Consider the following 20,880-nt stretch of genomic DNA (forward strand, 5'->3'; position numbering starts at 1 on the left):
ATTATAAATCATGTGAATTATATACATTTCGGTTTGAAATAATTTAATTAAAGATAATTATACAAGTTGACAAAAATTCCAACTGCTACCGATATTACGACTTAAAATTAACGATGTAATCTAAACGATAATATTTGAATCACGTGCACGATACTAATATGTATCTGTATAGGCATACTTTTTCTGTTATTATTTTATTTTATTTTTTTTTCAATCCCTCACGCGGCGTACGCGACAATGTGGCGAACGCACTTGAAAGACCATTACTTATCATGTTTCAGAGTTTGAATTTAGAATTCGTTCAATTGGCGTTTCTAGACGTACAGTAATTGAACTGCGGGTAGAAGAGGTGACGCAGAACAATTACGCGTAACGTGACAAATTCTCGGTTATTGGTACAATGGAAACGTTGGACGGTACTGAAAGTAGAATTTTCAGTCGGTCCGTTGTCCGCTTCTCTCAACCGAGGTATACAGATTTGTGTGTATATTACACACACACACACACACACACACACACACACACACACACACACACACACACACACACACACACACACACGAGTTGCTTTCCACGATGGCAAAGCATGTAAAATTAACCACAAGAACAACGAACGCCGAGAGAAGGGAATGGCGGTCGAGTTTAAAGGTCCAACAACGCGATGTGTTGCGTCTGAGATTATGCGCGGTTCAATAGGTTAAATTGTAATTAATTAAACCTCTTGATGAAAAAAACAAAGAACTTGGCGTAACGTATCGAATAACGGGCGGAAGAAAACGTGGGTCAAGTCTCACTAAGAGTTCCCGTGACTCAAACTGCTCTCAAGATTGGAATATTTCAGGATTCCTTACTCGATGCTACACGTGTATAAACACAAATATTTGAAGACGCAATCGCGATGTGGACTTTATGCCTATATGTAATTGAACGGGTCACGCACAACGTCGCGGAAATTTTTCGAAATACGGATGGGACAGTGGACATGATAATTAATGAATTATCTTTCGTTGACAGAGGGATGTTATAATACATGCTCGGCATGTTCTACACGCGTGCAAGCTCCATGGGAGGCACAAGGAGTGTGATTTACGAAGGCGATGACTTATCGCCGTATTTCTTTTACTTTCATATCCATACCACCATTATCAAATATAGTTACATGCATACGGTACTCGGTGCAATAACACGTGTTATAACGATAATGGGGTATTAATAATTGTTGTAACTACGGTCGTTGTCGCTATTTTTTTTTATCTTTATTATTATGGTTACTTTTGGCATTGTTTGAAATGATTACGAAACTTTGAACGTCAGTACACATCGCATATGACGTGGGGAATAACGTCAGACGATTAACTTCGATCCCGTTTTGTTCACTGGCCTACTTTTGTTACGGATTCTGAAACTGAAAGTGACGTTAAAGTCACTTGTTTTAGCTGATAACTTATCGATGTTTTTGTTTTTTTATTTATTTTTTTTCATTTCGGATGATTCAAACCCGACCCGGAATGTGATGCATAGTAAAATACACGCTGCAATGGGTATCTCGTGTCGATCACGTGCCAAGTTTTTCATAGCAATTTCTATTCACAAGCCGCGAAGACTTTTCAATTTCATGTTATTACAGAAAATTTAAAAATACAGTATCGACGAGTCGTGCAATCTCTTTTCGGTTTAAATGATGACATGCGAAAAGAACACGACCTGTACGATTTTTTTGTTAAAATTTTTCTTACGAATGTGTAAATTACTCACATATAATCACTGAACGTAATAACACATTATTTGTGAAGGATCATAAATGCGTCAATGCGTAATGAAAATGTCAGCGCGTCTTTGCGTACGATAATACGACTTACGTCAAGTTTATAAAGTTGCGTTATTCGACCGAGTGGAGGGAAAAATGATGGGGAATAAAAAAGAAGAACGACAAAACCGAGGAAGATGCAAGGAGTAACTGTTTTTCCGGAATAAACATTTGTCTATCCGGGAGGGGATAGAAACTAGTGTAACCGACTCGCGATTTCATTTATCAAAGAAGTGACGTGGGTCCGATCGGTATAAATAAGCAGTGCTGACCGCGGCTGGACATTAGTTTCCAAGTAGCTGTCAGTGAGTGCGAATGAATAACTGAACGCCGATTCTAAACGCTGCGCAACAGCTTCTTCGATATAACTGCAAAGTTATATTATCACCAATTCTAGTCATTTTTTACCTGGTACCAAACAACCAACACTACCAAGCAAAGTAAGTTGTACAATATTTCTTAAACTTCATCAAGTTCGATTATCCGGTTCGACAATTCACATAATTGTTTTGTTTCGAATTTTCTCAAGGGTAGAAGAATTATGGTAAAATTAAAAAATGACTGAACAATACTGGAGTTTCTATTTAAATGAATAATTCTGATTCTATAGATAGAGTAATAACGAAAATCTTGATTTATTACTTACAACATTTGTCTTTTTTACGTTGATAAATAAGTTTTGAAGTGTCTGGTTGTTAGTATAAGCAGCAAATAGCATCACGTTTAAATAAAAAGCAAACTTTATTTAACGAAAATATTTTTTCTTTTATTACTTACGTGGTAGAAATCAAAATTTGACATCTAGAACCCAGGCTCAAAATTCGTGACGTTGATCGGTGTTATTTGATGCATGCACTATTTTGAGTAGTTTTAAACGTCTCGTTCGCTGCGCAAATCTTTAACAGTTGATAAAAACAATATTTCAATTTGCAGATGTTGATCGGTGGACAAATATCTTACATTGCCGGTAAGCAGGCGGTGAGAACGGTTTATTGGCGTACCGGAAACAACGGCCGAATGCTCAAGACTGCCAAAACCTGCATGTTCCAAGGGCCTCCAAAGCCAGCTCCGTCCTCAACTTCCGCGGCGGCTGCCTACGCGAGGGATGCCCCGATAAGTAAACGAAAAGTTATCCTCAAGACAAGAGTTTGAAGATAAGATGCAGAGAATCCCCGAAGCGGAAGATGTACATAATTATTAATTTAATAAGTCATTTTTTGTATTACCACAAAGTGTGGAGAAAATAATATCGCGACATTTATTTATTCAACTATCAATATCACTGTGGCATAATTATTACCTTACCCCAATTTGATCGTCCTCGTTATTTCCTGTAGCGTAATGATGTGCAATCATCCAAACGCAGTTCGTAGAATCACAAGATAATGTTTGTTCTCTCCTTATTATCTGTTTTTTGTTCCGACTATGAGTGAGACTCGCACAACGCACGAGCTCTGGTTGGTACATCTGTTGACCTCAAAGAGAACTTTATCCCAAAGTGCGAAACCTGTGTATCAATCCGTTCGATCTGAAATTAATATTCGTTTAAAAGGGTCATTTCGATGTTCAGCACCTCAACTTTATCCGTTATATTCTCAATTGTCGTAAACACTTCCGGTGGAATTAATCATCATGCAGAGTTGCGTCGGCTTCGTTTTTATGCACAGCATAATATGGGATCTATGGCTGACGGACTCGATCGGTTTGTTCTACTTAGAAATCGCAGTCGGAGATCTACGACTAGTACGTCACCTGATAGCGTTAAACATACAATACTACACGGTACAGGCATATCAATGCATCAGTTGCAGTCCTTGAATAAGGAAGAAAATATATACAATGCGTGATCTGATTACTCGTTTGTTGAACTTTTAATCTTCTAAAATTACATGCGGTCCAAAGTCAAGCCTGACAATCGATTACAGGTCAGAGAATGATTTGCAGGGAACCGACAGAAATTACCGAAAAGAACAATGAAACTCAAGACCTATTCACAAATTACAATATCGTGCAAAACCCTTTGAAGAACCTCGATTTAGCGTTGTTGGAAAATAACTTATCCGAGACAGAATGATTGCCGAATTCGGTGTCGCAATACAGCTGTTAGAAATACGGTAGAATATAAGCTGACCTAGCTAATGTGACTTAAAAAAATATGTCTGTTTCACGATATAATAACGCAGAGTATAAAAAAAAAAAAAAAAAATATGCAAGTAATCAGACGTTCCCGTCCAGCGTTACAGAGATAAAGTGTATAGTAGCAATGGCATTGATCTCGATAAAAGTAGGATGCAGCCACGAGTTCAAGTACGCGAGCAAAAATTTTACAACGCAGCCAGGTTAGCCGGCACGAATTCGAGGAGGCTAACAATTCCAGTTGATGAAAAAAAAGGGCGATCTGACGTGCCGTCGCTGCGGTTCAAAATCCCCTTTGATCAGTGTCGGGGACGAAGTTCGCGGGGGTTGGTAAAAAGCGTCTATAGCAAGATTAAAGGGGTGGTGTAGACAGGTGTTGGAAGGAAGGAAGGAAGGAGAAGGAAGGAAAGGAGGAAGGAGGGTCGGTCGCATACCGTCGCACGAATGGCGTCTGCGCGACTGACGTCACCATATTGATTTCCCTTTGGTACCGCGAGCGTAGAGTCGGAGCATCGATTTGGCACCTCTCGCTACCAGCTAAAGGGATTGACAGAGAGGAGAGTCCAGTGAGCGAAACAGAGGTGAGAGGTGAGCAAGGTGTCCAGCGAAGCGGCTGGTTGTCCTCAGGAACTGGGAAACAGTGTGGTTGTTCAGCGATGCAGAATTATGGCCACGAGGACTACGACTATGAGACTGGGACTGGACACGACGGCGTTGCCCGCTCCCTTCCGTCGGTTCCTGGCCAGCCTGGAGGACTCGGAGTCCCCGCGGCCCCGGGGATCAGACCCATAGTCGACCCTCAGGCCCAGGGTGAGGTGGACCCGACGGTATACCCCCAGCCGAAGGAGGCTACTCACAAGATTCGTGGGAAGAGCGACATCCTCGAGTACCTGTTCGGCTCCGTAGACCAGGAACTCCTCACCGTGAAAACGTTCTACTTCTTCTTCTACTCTGCGTTCGGTTCCCTGTTCCCGCTGATGGGTGTATACTTCAAGCAGATGGGAATGAACGCCGGTCAGTGTGGTCTTCTCATCGGATCCAGACCCTTCGTTGAGTTTCTCAGCGCTCCGTTTTGGGGCTCACTTGCCGACAGGTGAGCAGTCATGCGGTGACACTCATTTTCGCTTTATTAACACGCATTTCCTTCAATACCGCAACAGCTGACAGGCAGATCTTCCAGATTTTCTCCCAGGTTTTACACTGTTCGATAAGCGATTACCCTTCTTGGTTCTTCTCCGTGGTGGTAAGGGGCTGAGGCCTTGAATAGGTCGCTGCGTCTAATTGGATTTCAGTTCAACTTTAGGTACATACGTAAAGGGAATCAGGGCAGGGCAGCGACCTACTTTCTCAAGGACAAATAAACTCGCAGAACCCTTGTCTAAACAACGGTGCTGAACTGCGGGAGATGAGAGATTGATTAACCGGGATTAGTGCCGAAGCTGGTACTGATAGAAAGTCAATAAGCGTTCGATCGGCCATTCTCTCGCAGCGTTGGCGAATGTTTGGAATAAAATTAAGAGCTAACATTGATTAAATTTTGTCTCGGTTGTGCGAAGCAGGTTTGAAACAGAAGCTAGAATAACGGTACAACGAAATGTATTACCCGTGATTTGCACGTCTTTTCAGATGGCAGAAGGGGAAGATGATTCTTCTCGCATCGCTTTCCTGCTGGATAATCTTCACCCTTCCTCTGGGCTTCATTGAACCACCGGCTATATCGTGCATGGTTTTAGAAAACGATGTGCCGATGCTTAAGAACCCCGAGCGAGACACGCGGATCGGGAAGCGTTCGGTCAGTATGGAGAGCTACTACCGTCCCGACGACGACATGACGGATTTAGAGACGGCGGATAACGTGGTTTTCGAAAGGATTCGCCGAGATGTTGGGGGCGCCGAATACGACCATCGTAAGTCTTCGAAGCGGGTCCGAGCGTCGAGCGATCATGTCAACATGAGGCGAACCCTGAGTTACGATTTAGATAACAATGAAGTTGATGACGCTCGAAGTCCCTACGACCTGGAGGGTAACAGGGTGACGCGCGAGACACACCTCGACCCCGAAGACGGCGTTGCCGAGGATCTGGAGTACAAGCAATTCATGGAAAGTGAGGAGATCCCGGATCCATCCGTCCAATCCGTCGATTTGAAGAGCTTGGAACGGAGAAACAGACCAGCTGACGTTCTGGAATACAAAAGGTTTTTAAAGGTCAGTCAGTCAGTCGGTGAGTCTAGGAAATAACTACTCTTGACTGTCACTAAAGTAGAGCACAGAAACACACAGCCACTTTCTATCCGTGAATCGAATTTTCCAAGAAGTCGTAGACGAAGTGTTGTTCGATATGTAATTTTCACTTTACGGTGAAGACGTGCTTCCTTGACTTTTTCACATGTTCCAGAACGAGCCTTTGGACGAAAGCAGACCGCCGAAGAAGGCTTACACGAAGTCGAAGACGCACGTTAAACCTCCAAGAGAAAAGGTAATGGTGAAGAGAAACATAGTCAGTAGGGGTTCGGACATCCTGCGGCATCACAGGTATAAGAAGTTGGGTAAACGGGAAACGAATTCGAGACAAATTGTCGCTTCGAAAAATGACATTTACGGTATGAGCGTTAAGGGTCTGAGGAAATTGATGTTCGTCGAAGATGTAGAAACGGAAACGTCTGGGGTTAGGAGTCGTCGTTCGGTAAAGGGGTATCACGTCCCACAATCAAGTGGCCGAAGTCCGTTTCCGGTCACTTACGCCGCAAACTACAACAAAAAAGAGGACGAGGATTTGGTCAAGCCGATGTTCAGTTCAATCGTATACAAAATTTCGGTAAGCTTTCTCATTTTCCACTTCCGTATAACGCAAAAGGATTGATTATCACTGTGAAAAATGATCTTCGACTTTCCTTACAGGATATCCAAAAGACGTTCTTCCTTCTGCTCCTCCTCGTCATCGTCGGTGAGTTTTTCTCGGCACCTGCGATCACCTTGGCTGACTCTGCGGTCATCACTCTTCTCGGCGAGGACGCAGACAGGTGGGAATATTTAGAGGAATGCGGGACTCCAGAACTTGGCACCACCTCCATTCGTTTCAATGTTGAAGGTACGGACACCAGCGTATGTTCGGAAGTCTGGGATGGGGCTTGGCCATGTTCTTCGTCGGAATCGCCCTTGATCACAGCACCGCGTTTCCGGATCATCCCTGCGAGCCAGACGCCAGAGAAAAGAATTACACCATTTGCTTCGCCACGTTTAGCGTCCTTATGGGTGCAGCATTGATCACCGCGACGCAGATAAACTTCAAGTATGATTTTCCCGTTGCGGAACCGGTGAGTGGCACTGCAAAAATTGCATGATAAACGACGGTAAAAATTGTGGTCCCTGACTTTTGAGCTATGAACTCGATTCTGTTATTTAGGAAGTGTCAAAACCTGCGGCCGAACCAACCCGGGAAGAACAACTTCAGAGTCAATTGTCCCAGCAGCTGAATTTACCGGGCCTTCAAGATTCGTCGGGAAACCCTGACCCCAAGCCCCAACCACCGGAAGGCAAGGTACAAGCGTTTCGTCTGAACAATTGAAACGAGATCCAAAAAATTCTGCGATCTTCTGTCGATCCGTCGAGTTTAAATAAAATCTTGCTGTCTTCCAGACGAAAATGTTCGCGCAAACAACGCGGGAAATTCCCGAATGGGTCACAGTCCTGAACCAGTTCAAGGACCTGAAGTGCGCGTCCTTTCTCTTCGTCGCATGGTTCATGGGATTTGGAATAGGGCTGATATTCACTTTCCTCTTCTGGCACCTGCAGGACTACGGAGGAAGTCCGACGCTCTTCGGAGTAGCCTCGGTGATCAATCACATATCCGAGATCTTCGCCTACTTCTTCAGCTTCAAGTTAATCCGACAAATCGGGCACGTCAAGGTCGGCAAAACACTCCCTCAAATCGCGACCACAATAATCACGACCATTCGATCGGAATACCAATGACTCTTGTTCGAACAGGTCCTCTGTCTGGGACTAGTCGGCAACATACTGCGCTTCTTGTACATTTCGTGGCTGAAGAATCCTTGGTGGGTTCTCCCCTTCGAATTCATGCAGGGAATCACCCACGCCGCAGTTTGGGCAGCCTGCTGCAGCTACATCGCTCACAACACGCCACCCCAGCTGAGATCAAGCGCTCAAGGTGTTCTCCAGGGTCTTCATCACGGATTGGGTCGAGGATGCGGTGCCGTCATCGGTGGAATGTTTGTCGCCAGTTACGGTGAGCTCAGGATTGACGAATCGCTAATAAATCACGACGACAGGCTCGACTTTGAACACCGATCCGTTTCAGGCACCACAGCAACCTTCCGAGCCTATGGCCTGGTCTGCATAGGAGTCTTGGCCGCGTTTATATTCATAAACTTTTACCGAAAGGACACGGGATTCGTCTCGGAACTACCACAGACGGAAGACCCTCACCAAGTAGCCGAAGCAACGCATTTGGCCCCGCACGGAGTTCCCAGCAACGCAATTCCTCGGGCTTTGAGCTCGAGTCGACTTCACGAGCTGGCTAATCAGGAACCGGGATACGGTGCCACTTATCAGACGTCAGGTGGAAACCTGGATATTCCCGGTGGTAACGGAGGTAAGTTTCAGGGATGGTTTCTCACTCTTACGCGCTTCACAGAATTCGCGACGAAATTTTCTTTCTATCCTCTTTTCGCAGGGAACACTAATCCTACGAATCCATTCCTGAACGGCGGAGGAGGCGGTGGAGGTGGAGGTGGAGGTGGAGGCGGTGGTTATAATTACGGAGTGGCCGGCAAAGGGGAAGATGAATTTATTCGTAGGAGCTTCCAGGTCGAGCATGGAATATCCCGTTAATATCGATATTAGACGTTCATTATGTTGTTTGCCCGATAGTGTCGAATGATCAAATCTTCGCGTCTCGCAGTGTCGCGTCCAGTCAAATACGGTACATAACACGCACATAACATACCTTGACGCACAGTACTTGTACTATATTATTGTATGTGTATATTACATTTACATGCTTTCTTCGCCCAGCTACAGCGTTAAAAACCGCACATTTTACGTTAGCTCTTTATTATTTTACATCACCGTCGTTGTCCTGATTTTTTAACTGAGATACGCACTTGTTAGCTCGCTTCTTGGTCGACAAGAATTTTCTCCCGCATGCGTATACCTTTCTACGCCAATCACCGAGTGGATGTGAACGCAAGAAATGTACCAATACGATTCGTTTAACATATTATTCTGCTTGGCAGATCTACAGTGAAGTGGTCGGGAGGGAATACGACTTGGCAAAAATACCGGAGACCTATCTCCACGCCCAACAGCCCTGCACTAATCCGTTTCACCAGCACGACTACGAGTGGTAACCCAATTGATTATACCGATGAGACAGGACGCGTCGCAGAATTTAACCGTCTTGGTATTTCTCACTCGAGTCTTATATATGGTATTATACACATTACATTATTGCAATTTACGTTTAAAGATAATCGATTGGATCGCTTGTTTGGGAAACAACAAACGAACAACATATCTCGCTATTGATATTACGTTTAAGTAGGTACACACCTTTGCATGGCGTGAACAGAAAAAAAAAAAAACTTGCGTATTCCGCTGTGAAAATTATTATTTATGTATTACGTATCGTCAACTGGTTAACTGACGAATTAAATTTTCTGCCATTCATGTAAAAATAAGCAGGGATCAAATTCACGAATTGGGAATGGCTTAAGGGGATAGTAGATACCGCGAACGGGGTAATCAAGTTTCGATGTAATCGGCTACATCGAAGGGTTTTTCTATTTGCTCATTTTTAAAGACGATTCATAAAGTCGCGTCACGAACGTTACCCCAGATTTATGTCTAATGATATTCGGTTGTACATGAAAAATATTTCGCCATGTGAAAAAAAAATTACTCAACTAGTAATCGGAACGTTTATAATTTGGAGAGCAAAATTTTTACCAATATTTGACAAGATTACGCTTCTAAAGAAGCACCCCAGTTCCTCGGAGACGTTATACTCTTTTTCAAAGTGTAAAAATACGGAACCTGTAAAGATATCACACAAGGATCAGCGATTTAGTTTTCTTGTATTCTAATCTGTTAACTATCGAAGTTTATGCGTGAAGATTTTTTCACGACATCATCGAGCGTATTAAACACCTAAGATAGTCGGAATTAACGATTTATGATTCACGTACCATTTGTGCTAACAAAAAAAAAAAACACTTTTAATCCAACCTACACACATCGTGGGATTGTAATTTATATTATATAAATATATTTAACGATAAATATAACGCAGAATGATTTGGAATGCCGCACTGGGAAATTTATACCTGCGGGTATATATTATGCTCGTGAGTGATGAATGTATAAAAGTCGTACGGAAAAAATTACAAAGAAATTTAACCGATCATTTGGTTGGTAATAGATTCGAGACCGAAAGTTGTTCTTAAGGATTTTCATATCTTAAACATGAATATCACAATTTGAAAAAACATTATTATACAAAGTTTCCCAATATAGACGTATCCAATCATTATCGTATGCATAAGATATACATAAGTTATGGATTGAAAATCTGTAATAACGATAAAAACGAAGCTTAGCCATCCGTTGATTAAACAAGAACACATATTTTATAGAATGTAATGAGAAGTAAATAAATATATTAAATTATATTATATACAAGTATGGATGAAGAAAAAAGAAGAAAGATATATATATATGCATATATATATATACACACATATATATATATATGAAATTCATTTACCCGAATATCTGCGTCACTGTTCTATAGATGTACGTAAGATTCGTTTCGAACAATTCTATTATAAGAAATTTGTTATGTCGACGTGCAAGAATGTACAGCTTCAAAGAATAATACTTGACACAAATTGAGTTATTATCGATCACCATTCTGAAAAAAAATTCGTAGGTGAAACTAATATCTGACCGGTTAACCGCGATGCAGTTAGAAACCGCAAGATTAATTATTGGCACGTAACCAAATTATATGCGTATAAGTCCATCCGTTTGGAAATATCATGTAATTTGATGTGGTGATCATCGCGTGTCTCGTATTAATCTGATTGATATAAATTTTGACGTATAACATTGTTGTAAATACTCTCGTGAATTTCTTAGGATATTATTATTATTATTATTATTACAACGGAATACCAGTTCAAATTTTATGTTGACCGCAATTATATAAATACATGTTGTGAATAAAACTGTATAGATTTTATCCAAAAGTTATATACAATTACATTATATTTTACTATCATATAATAGAAGAGTTTGTCGACATACGTGTATTATATTGCCGATATCGTATGATTAGGATATAAAAAATTTCCTTATACCAGCAAAATCGAAATGAGTTTGTGTACGAAGATCTGAAATTAACTGTTTTTTCAATTGAAACAACTTTGCATACAATTACGCAATCGTGTCGTCAAAAGGTATTAACATTGGCAAAACGTTTGTTTCATTGTAATTCGAAGTACTGTATAGATATACCGTTGCGGCTTTCGTTATTTGAAAAAAGGGTTGAAAAAAAAGAAAGTTATTAATAAAATATTTAAAAGCAAGAGCAGTTTTTGCCGAAGGCATATATTTTGCCGCAAGTCACAATATGAATAAAATATTATTCAGAAGCTAGAGGTATATTAAGTTTACAAAATAATTAGAAAGTACATATTATACAGATAAATATAATGATATTAAATAATTATATATGTGTGTAAGGTTGAATATATGCCGCAATGTTACGTATATTATTACGGTTAAGTGCTCCTCGTCCAAACTATGATTTTCCTGGTAAAACGATTAAAATTTGCTGCTTGAATTTTAATTTCTATTTTCCACTATTTTCATCACTTGAAATCCAATTATTGCTTTTTTTCTGCGATGTTAACATTACTGTGCACTATAATTAGAGGTGCTCGAAACGTACGATTTTAAAATAAAAATATCCAACACGCATTGGTTGAAACATAAATAAAACGGCGTAGAGATGTTCAAGTGCAGATGTAAAGATTTTTTTAATTATCTTAGATATTACTTGTTGTCAAGTGTAAAAATAAAAAAAAAAAAAAAACTTCTATATTATGCTAAGCATATCTTGTTAAAGGAGAGGAAAAAATCAACCTCCGGCAAAAACACATACATATCATTAAAAAAAAAAAAAAGTTCAAACCTATAAAGCCTATAAATTTACATGTAAGAGATAAAATTTACGAGAAAAAAAAAACAACAAAAATAATTGTCATACTTTACATGTTATTATAAGAATGTGAATATCATTTCATTGACATAAGTGAACCGTGCAAAAGTCCTTTGAAATAATTGTAAATGTTGCTACAATGTTATTTGCAGAATGATATTTCAGTAACGCAATATTTTTCCAATCATTTGAATCAATTATTATGAATAATGTACAACGCGTTTGAAATCATACCAATCTGAATTTCATTCAATCATTTACGGGATATTGCAAAGTATGACAATAATAACTGGGTAATAGATAATACCTTTTATAGGAAATGTATCAAGATAAATGTAATATAAGAGCTTGAAGTGTTAAAAAAAAAAAATGGCTTTGCTTTTCTATTTTCCTTTTATGTATTCGTTTTTTCGTTTCATTAAACTCTTTTGTTTGCCTGCTTCGACCTGCAAATTTACATTTCACGGTTAATATCACAGGGAGATATAAGATTCGCTGCGTTGCGTTTTTCTCGATTCTTTGCGGATATCGTGACCAGAACGCGGGGGAAAAAGAAGGTAAGATTTGAAACTTACATCAAATATAACTATTGAAGATGAAACGTTTAAACAAAAAAAAAGAAAGACATCTCAGCAGAAAAAGGTCTGCACAACATTATCACCAAAAAACAGGTGCAACATGGATATAAATTTACATTTGGTACGAACATGGTGTCTTTAATGAATTTTTTTTCTTTCCTTTTTCTTTAATCATATACATGTTTCAGAACTGTGTGGACATTTAAATTTTAGTTGGCATCTTACTTTCTGATATACAGTCATACTTATTAAATCGTAAACGCAATCATCAATATGATGCAAATACCTTGGTCAAAACATTTGAGAGATTTTCATCTTGTTTCTCAAGTCCCTTAAAATTCCTTTTCTTTTTTTGTCAATTTTTATATACATATATGTATGTGTGTATGTATAATGTTTCGTTATTTCTTGATAGCTTCGAGTGATTATACAGAAAAACGATGATAATAATAAGAAAATTCATTCGATAAAAATATACGTATGATCCAAAAAAAATAAAAATGAGGATAATCACAGAAGTTTGTGACCATATTACTCATTAAAAAAATATTATGTAACAAACATGTACGTATAATTTTTTGACGACTAGGACAGTATATAAGGTAACAATAAAAAGTAACGTGTAAAACCGGAATTCAATAGTGGCTGACTGAAAGAGATGGGAGAATTTATTGATATGAAACTAAAATAATATGAGATATATTACATTCAACATGTAACGAATGCAAATCTTTTTCTTCACAATATTATGTATTCGTTTCAGCGTATGCATAATGTAACTAACTATAATTGGATCGTCCCAAAAATTCTTCTTGCAATAGATATAATTTTATGGAATGCGATAAGTGATATGTGATTTTAATTGAGTCGTTTGACCTCATTTTACACCCCGCACATCAATTTGAAAAAGGGCGTAACTCGCAAAATAGATTTTAGCAATTTTTCAATCAAATGTTTAATTATTATACTGGATTAGATCCAGGTTCAAGCTACCGAAACGTTGAAAAAAGATAGCCGGAAAAAAGGACGACCCAATCCTTTGTCGCGTAACAATAATCGAAGAAATACTCAAACTAATTTGGCAAGTTTAATTGAATAATTATCTAATAATACTACGATTTAATAATTAATTATTAACTCGTCGAACATTGTTCTCGATATTCATCACTTTTTATAACTAGAGGCACTAGTTAAGCTTAAAATCTAACAGGCTGAAATGTTCGTCGATGATCGATACTTGTAATTTTTTTTTTTTTCTTTTCTTACCTCTTTTTTGTTGTTGTTAGGTTTCGTTTTCTTGTAATTTATTCGTTTCTTTTTTTTTAATAGGGTTTCTAACTGTTAATATGATCAACCTATGTATCTATAATTAGAGAGAGAATATTACTACGCATAATATGCATGTATGTGAATGTTTCTAATTAAGTATCAACTGTTGAAACTTTTATACGTATTTTAATTAACGCGAATCTACAATATTCGCCACAACGCTATATCCTGTATGGGCTACTTCTTTTTTTTATTTTTTAATTTTTTTTTTTTATTTTTGTTTTTGTGGTAATATTATGTAAGATACGAAGTGAAAGAAGACATAGTCTAAGACTTTGTTAACACGTGCGAAATTTTTGTCGGTTTATTTTTTACCATTTTACTTTATTTCAACGTTATTTGTTATTTGTATATTACTTGGTTCTTGAAACGTCGCGTAAAAAATCAAATTGGGCAGAATTCGAAAAGCGATGAACGAATCAACTTTTATGAACAAAACTGGTTTAATATTTCGAGTAACATTTTTCAATTGTCAAAAGTTTCTAATAATATTTTTGTCAAAAATAAAAACACAATGCAAATAGGATTGGGAGAAAAAAGAAAATTGTCTTGGCATCTGCATACCAGAAAACAGTAAAGCCTTGATCAAGGATTTCGGGTAAGAAAAATTGACATTCAATATTGAAGAAAACTTTGCAACGATCATGATATACTAATTTTGTTGAATGTAAGAAGTTTTGAGCTTTTTATCCTAAGTATTAAACACTCAGTTAAAATCGTTCTATTAAAATTTTAAGGAAGAGGATATATAACTTGTCGAGGAAATGACGTTCGATAGTCAATAATACTAATACTCGCTAGTGTATTTTTGGTACACTCGGATCTCGGTTTTGGAAGCAATTCGAGATAAAATATTCCAAGATCGAAGACGCGCGACGACCCCTCATGCAGCCTCGGTTGTAACCGTAAAGAGATATGTTTGTAACGTGAACCAAGATACAATGATAAAAATCGAGATCCGAGTATAGGTGGTACGATAATAATCATCTATTGAGGCTTTGGCTTGAACAAGAACTTTAACATTATAAATTACCTTCGCTCAATCAGAACAAACTATATAGTTCCTAAAAGTATACAGACTTTTGCGCAAAACTGGACCGTCTTCGAGCAGTGTGACACTACGGCAGAATTATCGTGAGTTTTGTTTTCGTCGTCTTATTTTTGTTCTGGTTTTCTTTGCTTTCATTTCAATTAGCTTCTTTCAATTTTTTGTCACTAATACTGGCACAGTGAGGCAATAATCATAGGACTTTCTAACGTCTCTTCTTAGAAATCACTACACACTAGTAATCCAGCTTTGTATTTATTTGAGCACATCTGATTTCGAGCTTGATTGAACAGTTTGATTGGTTAGCAAAAAACAACAAGAGGTTTGTTTGGCAATGATAAAAAAGAACGAGCACAATATTAATAATAACATTACATAATAAAGATTGTAAGGATCCAAAGGTAGTTGGATAAACAGGGTGACGACAATTTTGCACAAATAAGATTCCCTGAAATTTTCCGTCAAGAAATTTAGAATTCCCCGAAGATTTCCCACGCAACTTAGGTTGGGTAGCTTTCATGACCAAAAGCTCCAGAAGTTGTGCGCTTTGAATGTATTAATTTGTATCTAAAACCACATAGTATTGCTTCGTTTCGCACAAATAATTTGAAATTGAACAACACCACGTCTGAAAGTTAGGTCAACTGAATTTACGAAGCATAACTGATGTTTGACAACGATTTTTAAAAAAATACACTTTTCCCTATGATTTATTATAATTGCCTGACTTTTCCCGATGGACGAAATCCCCTGATTATTCCTGGTTTTCCCGGTTTGTCGCCACCCTGATATAGTATAGCAAGAAATTATGTCGTAACTTATTGAGATTGGTTTTAGTTCACAGCCATTAGGGATGCAGTATGTAAAACTATCTCCTCTTGTAAATTCAAAGCGATTATCAACGACCATTAAGGTGATGTCTGTGCAAGAAATAAGATTAAAGAACAAAAAATTCTACAGACCTCTATAATTCTCATCTTCGGTCAATGAGATAAAAAATGCATTTGACAAATGAAAATCATAGCCCACGTTGTCTTGCGATTAGCATAAGAGAAGAAAAAAAAAAAAAAAAAACTGACTTAGAGATATCTTAAAACCTTAATCCAAAACCGATATTTGGATTCATCTACGATAGATTTATTAGAAGTTACCTAATAAAATTGAGAGCAGTGGAGCGGTAAGAGAAATTTTTTAAATTACAAATTACTGACACTAGATATAAACTACATAATTGTCTTTTAATTCTACAAAAAAGAGTAGATATGTTTAACTGGTATTCTCATTGTCTTTATCGTTGAGGTTTTTTAAACATCAAAACAACGAAAAATCTAAGGCCACTACGCGTTTATTGTAAAACGTTCTACTACAGTGAAATAACGTACCTTATATTTTACTACCAGTCTATCGATCATTATTTCATTGTACTTCTAGGCAAGAGAATTATGATACTAGTCAAAGTCAATTGATCTATAAATGGACCATAACTGGGTTTAAGACTAAATCGATTAATCACTGCACTGGGAAGGGTGAAAGAAAATCGGTTTGAAATGGACCCCCACCTTTTCAAACTTACTCACTGGTACTTTTGAGTTTTCTAACTCAATTCAGAGTTATGGACTAGACGAATCATAATAAAAATATGAGACTAATCGTCTCAAACCACCTTGTACGAGGAATTCAATAATTCTGTTGACAAACATGGTCCAAGTTTAGTATGACTTTATACGAATGATAAAACCTAGTGATAATGTATATGATTTTCGAGGTTCGAGAAAACGATCTAAAAGAATGAATTCTCAAATACTTAGAATTCTATACCTCGTTCCCTTTAATAAAAGTCAGTGTATCCCTAAATAGTTGAAAGATTAAAATTTAGCTGAGATCCTATGATTTATGCTTTACTGGTGCCAAACTCTGCCGCGACATGACACGCCGAGCGAGCGATCTATTTTACGCTAGGAACTACATACTCCGAAATTCTGAATCCCGTTCTATCGAAAGGCTCAGAAATTACCGAGCCTAGTCAGATATCAACTTCAAACATATCTTGCTCTATTGGCTTTTTTACCCAGCTTCCAAGTTGTGCTCTCACAAAAGCATCCTTTAGTTGACGTTTGGCCAGCTGCATAGTAAAACAAACATGCTTTTACATAACTCCAAGGAGTCAATTCCACTTATTTGCTCGGTGTATTACTATAGCGATAATCGATAACTTTCCAGAACTAATAAGCATGCTTAGTCTGTTTAACATTAAAAATCAAGGTAGTGTTCCTCTGCAATTTATGGAATTACTAAACAAACTGAAACAAAAGTGCTCAAGTTGCTGCCCATCGGTTACTCGAAAGTAAAAAAAAAAAAAACTCCACTAGCGCTTTTGTGATTAGCTGTAAACTCATTCATTTTCGACCTCGGATATTTTTGTAACTATGGAACTGTAGTAAATTGAAATTTGATAAATTGACTTACCGAATAATCTTCGACGGACGATTTAGCGTCGAAATAATGACGACAGTTGTGAGAGTCCACATATTCAATCATGTTTATTCTTCCAACCAGGTTGAAGAACTTTCTAAACAAACCCTGCTTGGATATTCTCGACGGTTTTCCAACTTCGTCTTTTCCTGTAGTGCAATTGATAACTTCAGCATCCGTCTGACCTGTGAAAATATTGTTATCCGTCTGTCATTCAACAACTTGAAATGCCAACGATTCCTTCGATATTCGGATTTAATTTACACTCAACAATAATACTAAGATTATCAGAGTGACGCACCAATTGTCCAATTAACGCTGTAGTTGGGTGCTTTTCCCGGTTGTCTGACCTCCGAAGATGTGATTAAACTCATAAGCGGTTTGTTCAGTCGGTATGGTGGCGGCAAACCCTGAATTGTGTTTTCGATACGACCACAAACGGCACGGTACATGTGGCTGGGATTTAGCAGGCTGCCAAGAACGATGCTGTGTAAGTAAATTGGCTCGATGAAGTGACTCAGAAGAGCACCTTGTACTCCCAAAACGTTCCATCGAGCTATTTTGTCCGAGCACGACATCGTCAACAGCCTTTGACCCTAAAAATGGAATAGGGCCACACTATGTAGACAATTTTTAGATTTGTAACGATTATTACACTACTCATCAACCCCTCGCATCTATTCGCTGCGAAAATTTAACTCACCATAAGCACGCCGTCCCAAGTTTGGATGCCTTCGCTGCTTTTAACAGGAATAGTACCCTCTCCAGATTCGATTTTCGTTCTGAGTTGACCTCTTGCTCGTCTGTTGGGGTGTTTGTCGATCGCTTCATTTTCTTCGTGAGGTGAAAATATCCTGGCATCTCCGCACGGCGCAGTATTTATATAGAGATGGAATTGTATTCCGTCTTTTAGCTTGTAGCCTTTTTTCGTTGCCTCTAAAATCGATTCCTCGGCCCGATGTTCCAGATGTAGTTCTAGCTGGTTATATAAATACTCACACAAGCATCTTCGTGCTACTACCTCAGCGTGGCAATCATTCAGAGCACCCCCACTGACACTCAAGTGCTCACCAGACACGCATTTGGTACCTTTTAGTAAACCAAACGATTTCAGTAAAAAAATTCACCTCAATTACACAACAAATTTTGAAATTTTCAAAGCATAATAATACAAAGAAAAATCAAAAATCAGGTCGAACAGGGCATCCAGTTTAATCCCTATAAAAAATTTCAAAATGATTCAAGATTTTATGGACAAAAATTACAATTCATAGCTGGTATGTGATTTGTGATTAGCATTCCTAATATTTACAGGTTCCGCTAGATTCTGCAATCTTTGAACACAATTCAAGATCGATGCATTGAAAATAAAGGTAAGATTTACGAAAACGAACAACAAATGAAACCAAAAATAGTAGTAGAAAATGAGGTTTGTTATTACCAGTTGTAACACAAATAAGTTCTGCATCGGCTCCACGAGTTTGCACAATCCCAGCCAGAACCTTGCGTCTTGCGTGCTGAGGTTTATTCTGCATCAATTCAGTGAACTTCTGGCTGACCATTTTACCTATTTTATCAGCGAGCATTTGAGGCAGGGTCATCTGTTCTTGCCAGTGACCACCGCTAGAGAAATTAGAGATAACACGAGCTGGTAGAGGGCTTCTGAAAGAAGAACTGTGGACGTTCTTCAATTTAGCAAGGGCAGCTTTGCTAGCCGCCGCCTTGGCCAGTTTCTTACTAGGACCAGTGCCCTCGAATGTTTCACCATCTATGGTAACGGCGATCGTGAATTTAGCATAGCTTTCTCCACTGTCTGATATGCACTTATAAATAACACCGGGATACAGTTCGTTGATTAGAGCGACTGGTCCTTTGTCCAGAAATTTATTTGTATTTTTAGGCTCATGATTGAGAGTCTTAAACGTATTTACTAAGTGGTTATCTCTCTCGGTTACATCGCTCGTAAAATCTGGCTCTATAGGAATCACTGGATGGCATACCAAGTTGATGGCTTGGTGAACTTCTGGGGCATTTCTAAATTGAACGATATTTCTCAATGCCAATTCCGCCGCTGCATGTTTTGCCATTTTCTTTGTGCGCCCTTTTCCTTCGTAAATTTGATCATCTATCTGAACTGCTATAGTGAATATCGGGGCATGAGTCGGCCCAGTTTGACGAACAACTTTGTAAACAGCTCCAGTTTTCAGTTCGTTTAATGCGCAAACGGCGTTCTTTGGCTGGGGATTTTTATGCTTCTTTTTTGGGGGTGAACCACCTAAATAAATTGTGGTAAAACTTAGGAGCAGAATAATGGCCAAGGGTGCTATTTAATTAGAGTAAAAGTGAGACGGATCTTGAACGGCATGCTAGTTCTGATTTCTTCACGCTAAACGCAACGCAATTAGTGTACAGTAGGAATATCATTCAATTATCTCATGCTCTTAAAGGTTGTAACGGATTCGGTTACAGTGTCTCAGCAACGAAATAGCACCCTAAGGCTTATGGAAGGGAAATTGAACGAAGGGCTCTACGAAACTGTTTAAAATTGCTAGCGACAGGAGAGGCCGGCTGAGGTCTGCGAGGTGTAAAATCAATGTGGAAAGAAAGGATTGTGACATATCTTAGAATTAGGGGGAGGGATCAGAGAAGTAGTACGAGATTCAGCAGGGTGATTGAAAAAGCGAAGAGGTACTAACCTTCGTTATCGGAAACCGCGGGCCTCTTAAGGCTCGGATTACAGGGGTTAGGTTGGTCCATCTGAAAGGGTGAGGACGAATCAGTGTAGGCTTGTGAATAAGAGAGAGCAAGATCTAAAAATACCCCTAATTGGAAAGCCAGGGGTTGGCACTTACCTCCGTCGAGTGTTTCGCCTGCAGCCTCCCCAAACTACCCTCAGAATACCGTTGTTCTGAAAGATGAATTAGTTTGAAAGAAGAGAGTCGTGACGGCGTAAGGATTGTTTTCGAGCTGAGTTTTTTTATTAGAACCCGAACGTTACCTCGGGAGTTTTTCGCGGCGTCGTTGAGGCTCGACACGCCGTTCGACATGCTTGCTATTATTTTATTATTAATATTTAGTGTGTAAACGGTAAGACACGCCAAGTTGAAAGCAACCACCACACTATAAACCCTCGCAGGACTGCATTACATTGATTTTGATTACTACTCTGAAGGTGGCAACGCGGACAGCGGCATTGCGGCCGACTTCCGAATCTCGGACTCGCAGCCCCATCTTCATTCCGGCACCCGAACTATTTTACACCTTGGC

The 20,880-nt window shown here is 38.9% G+C and overlaps 2 protein-coding genes across 9 annotated transcripts; one reads left to right on the top strand and one right to left on the bottom strand.

Moving 5' to 3' along the window:
• Positions 1-2,981: 2,981 nt before the first annotated feature.
• On the bottom strand, positions 2,982-20,769 carry LOC124307114 (double-stranded RNA-specific editase Adar). Of its 5 annotated transcripts, none has more exons than XM_046768505.1 (8): positions 20,612-20,763; positions 20,466-20,521; positions 20,310-20,370; positions 19,055-19,888; positions 18,317-18,702; positions 17,915-18,209; positions 17,608-17,798; positions 2,982-3,335 (listed from the first exon to the last, which is right to left on the bottom strand). In XM_046768505.1, the coding sequence occupies exons 1-8, from the start codon at positions 20,658-20,660 to the stop codon at positions 3,231-3,233; spliced, it is 1,977 nt and encodes a 658-aa protein (XP_046624461.1). In that variant the 5' UTR covers positions 20,661-20,763; the 3' UTR covers positions 2,982-3,230. The 5 variants fall into 5 exon arrangements, with proteins under 5 accessions (XP_046624461.1, XP_046624466.1, XP_046624464.1 ...); XM_046768510.1 differs by lacking the exons at positions 2,982-3,335; positions 17,608-17,798 and adding exons at positions 4,133-4,171; positions 13,348-13,349 and having other exon boundaries at positions 18,131-18,209; positions 20,612-20,769; XM_046768506.1 differs by lacking the exon at positions 2,982-3,335 and adding an exon at positions 16,245-17,263 and having other exon boundaries at positions 20,612-20,762.
• On the top strand, positions 4,234-12,295 carry LOC124307112 (major facilitator superfamily domain-containing protein 6). 4 transcript variants are annotated; one of them, XR_006908745.1, is made up of 11 exons: positions 4,234-5,036; positions 5,570-6,149; positions 6,340-6,759; positions 6,843-6,964; positions 7,033-7,258; positions 7,348-7,482; positions 7,581-7,850; positions 7,932-8,190; positions 8,263-8,556; positions 8,638-8,886; positions 9,208-9,297. XR_006908745.1 is itself a non-coding variant. In XM_046768503.1 (11 exons), the coding sequence occupies exons 1-11, from the start codon at positions 4,600-4,602 to the stop codon at positions 9,208-9,210; spliced, it is 2,880 nt and encodes a 959-aa protein (XP_046624459.1). In that variant the 5' UTR covers positions 4,234-4,599; the 3' UTR covers positions 9,211-12,295. The 4 variants fall into 4 exon arrangements, 2 of the variants coding, with proteins under 2 accessions (XP_046624459.1, XP_046624458.1); XM_046768503.1 differs by having other exon boundaries at positions 8,638-8,771; positions 9,208-12,295; XR_006908744.1 differs by having other exon boundaries at positions 4,235-5,036; positions 9,200-12,295.
• Positions 20,770-20,880: the final 111 nt, after the last annotated feature.

This window comes from Neodiprion virginianus, chromosome 6 (assembly GCF_021901495.1).
Source record: "Neodiprion virginianus isolate iyNeoVirg1 chromosome 6, iyNeoVirg1.1, whole genome shotgun sequence".
In the NCBI taxonomy this organism is placed as follows: Eukaryota; Metazoa; Arthropoda; class Insecta; order Hymenoptera; family Diprionidae; genus Neodiprion; species Neodiprion virginianus.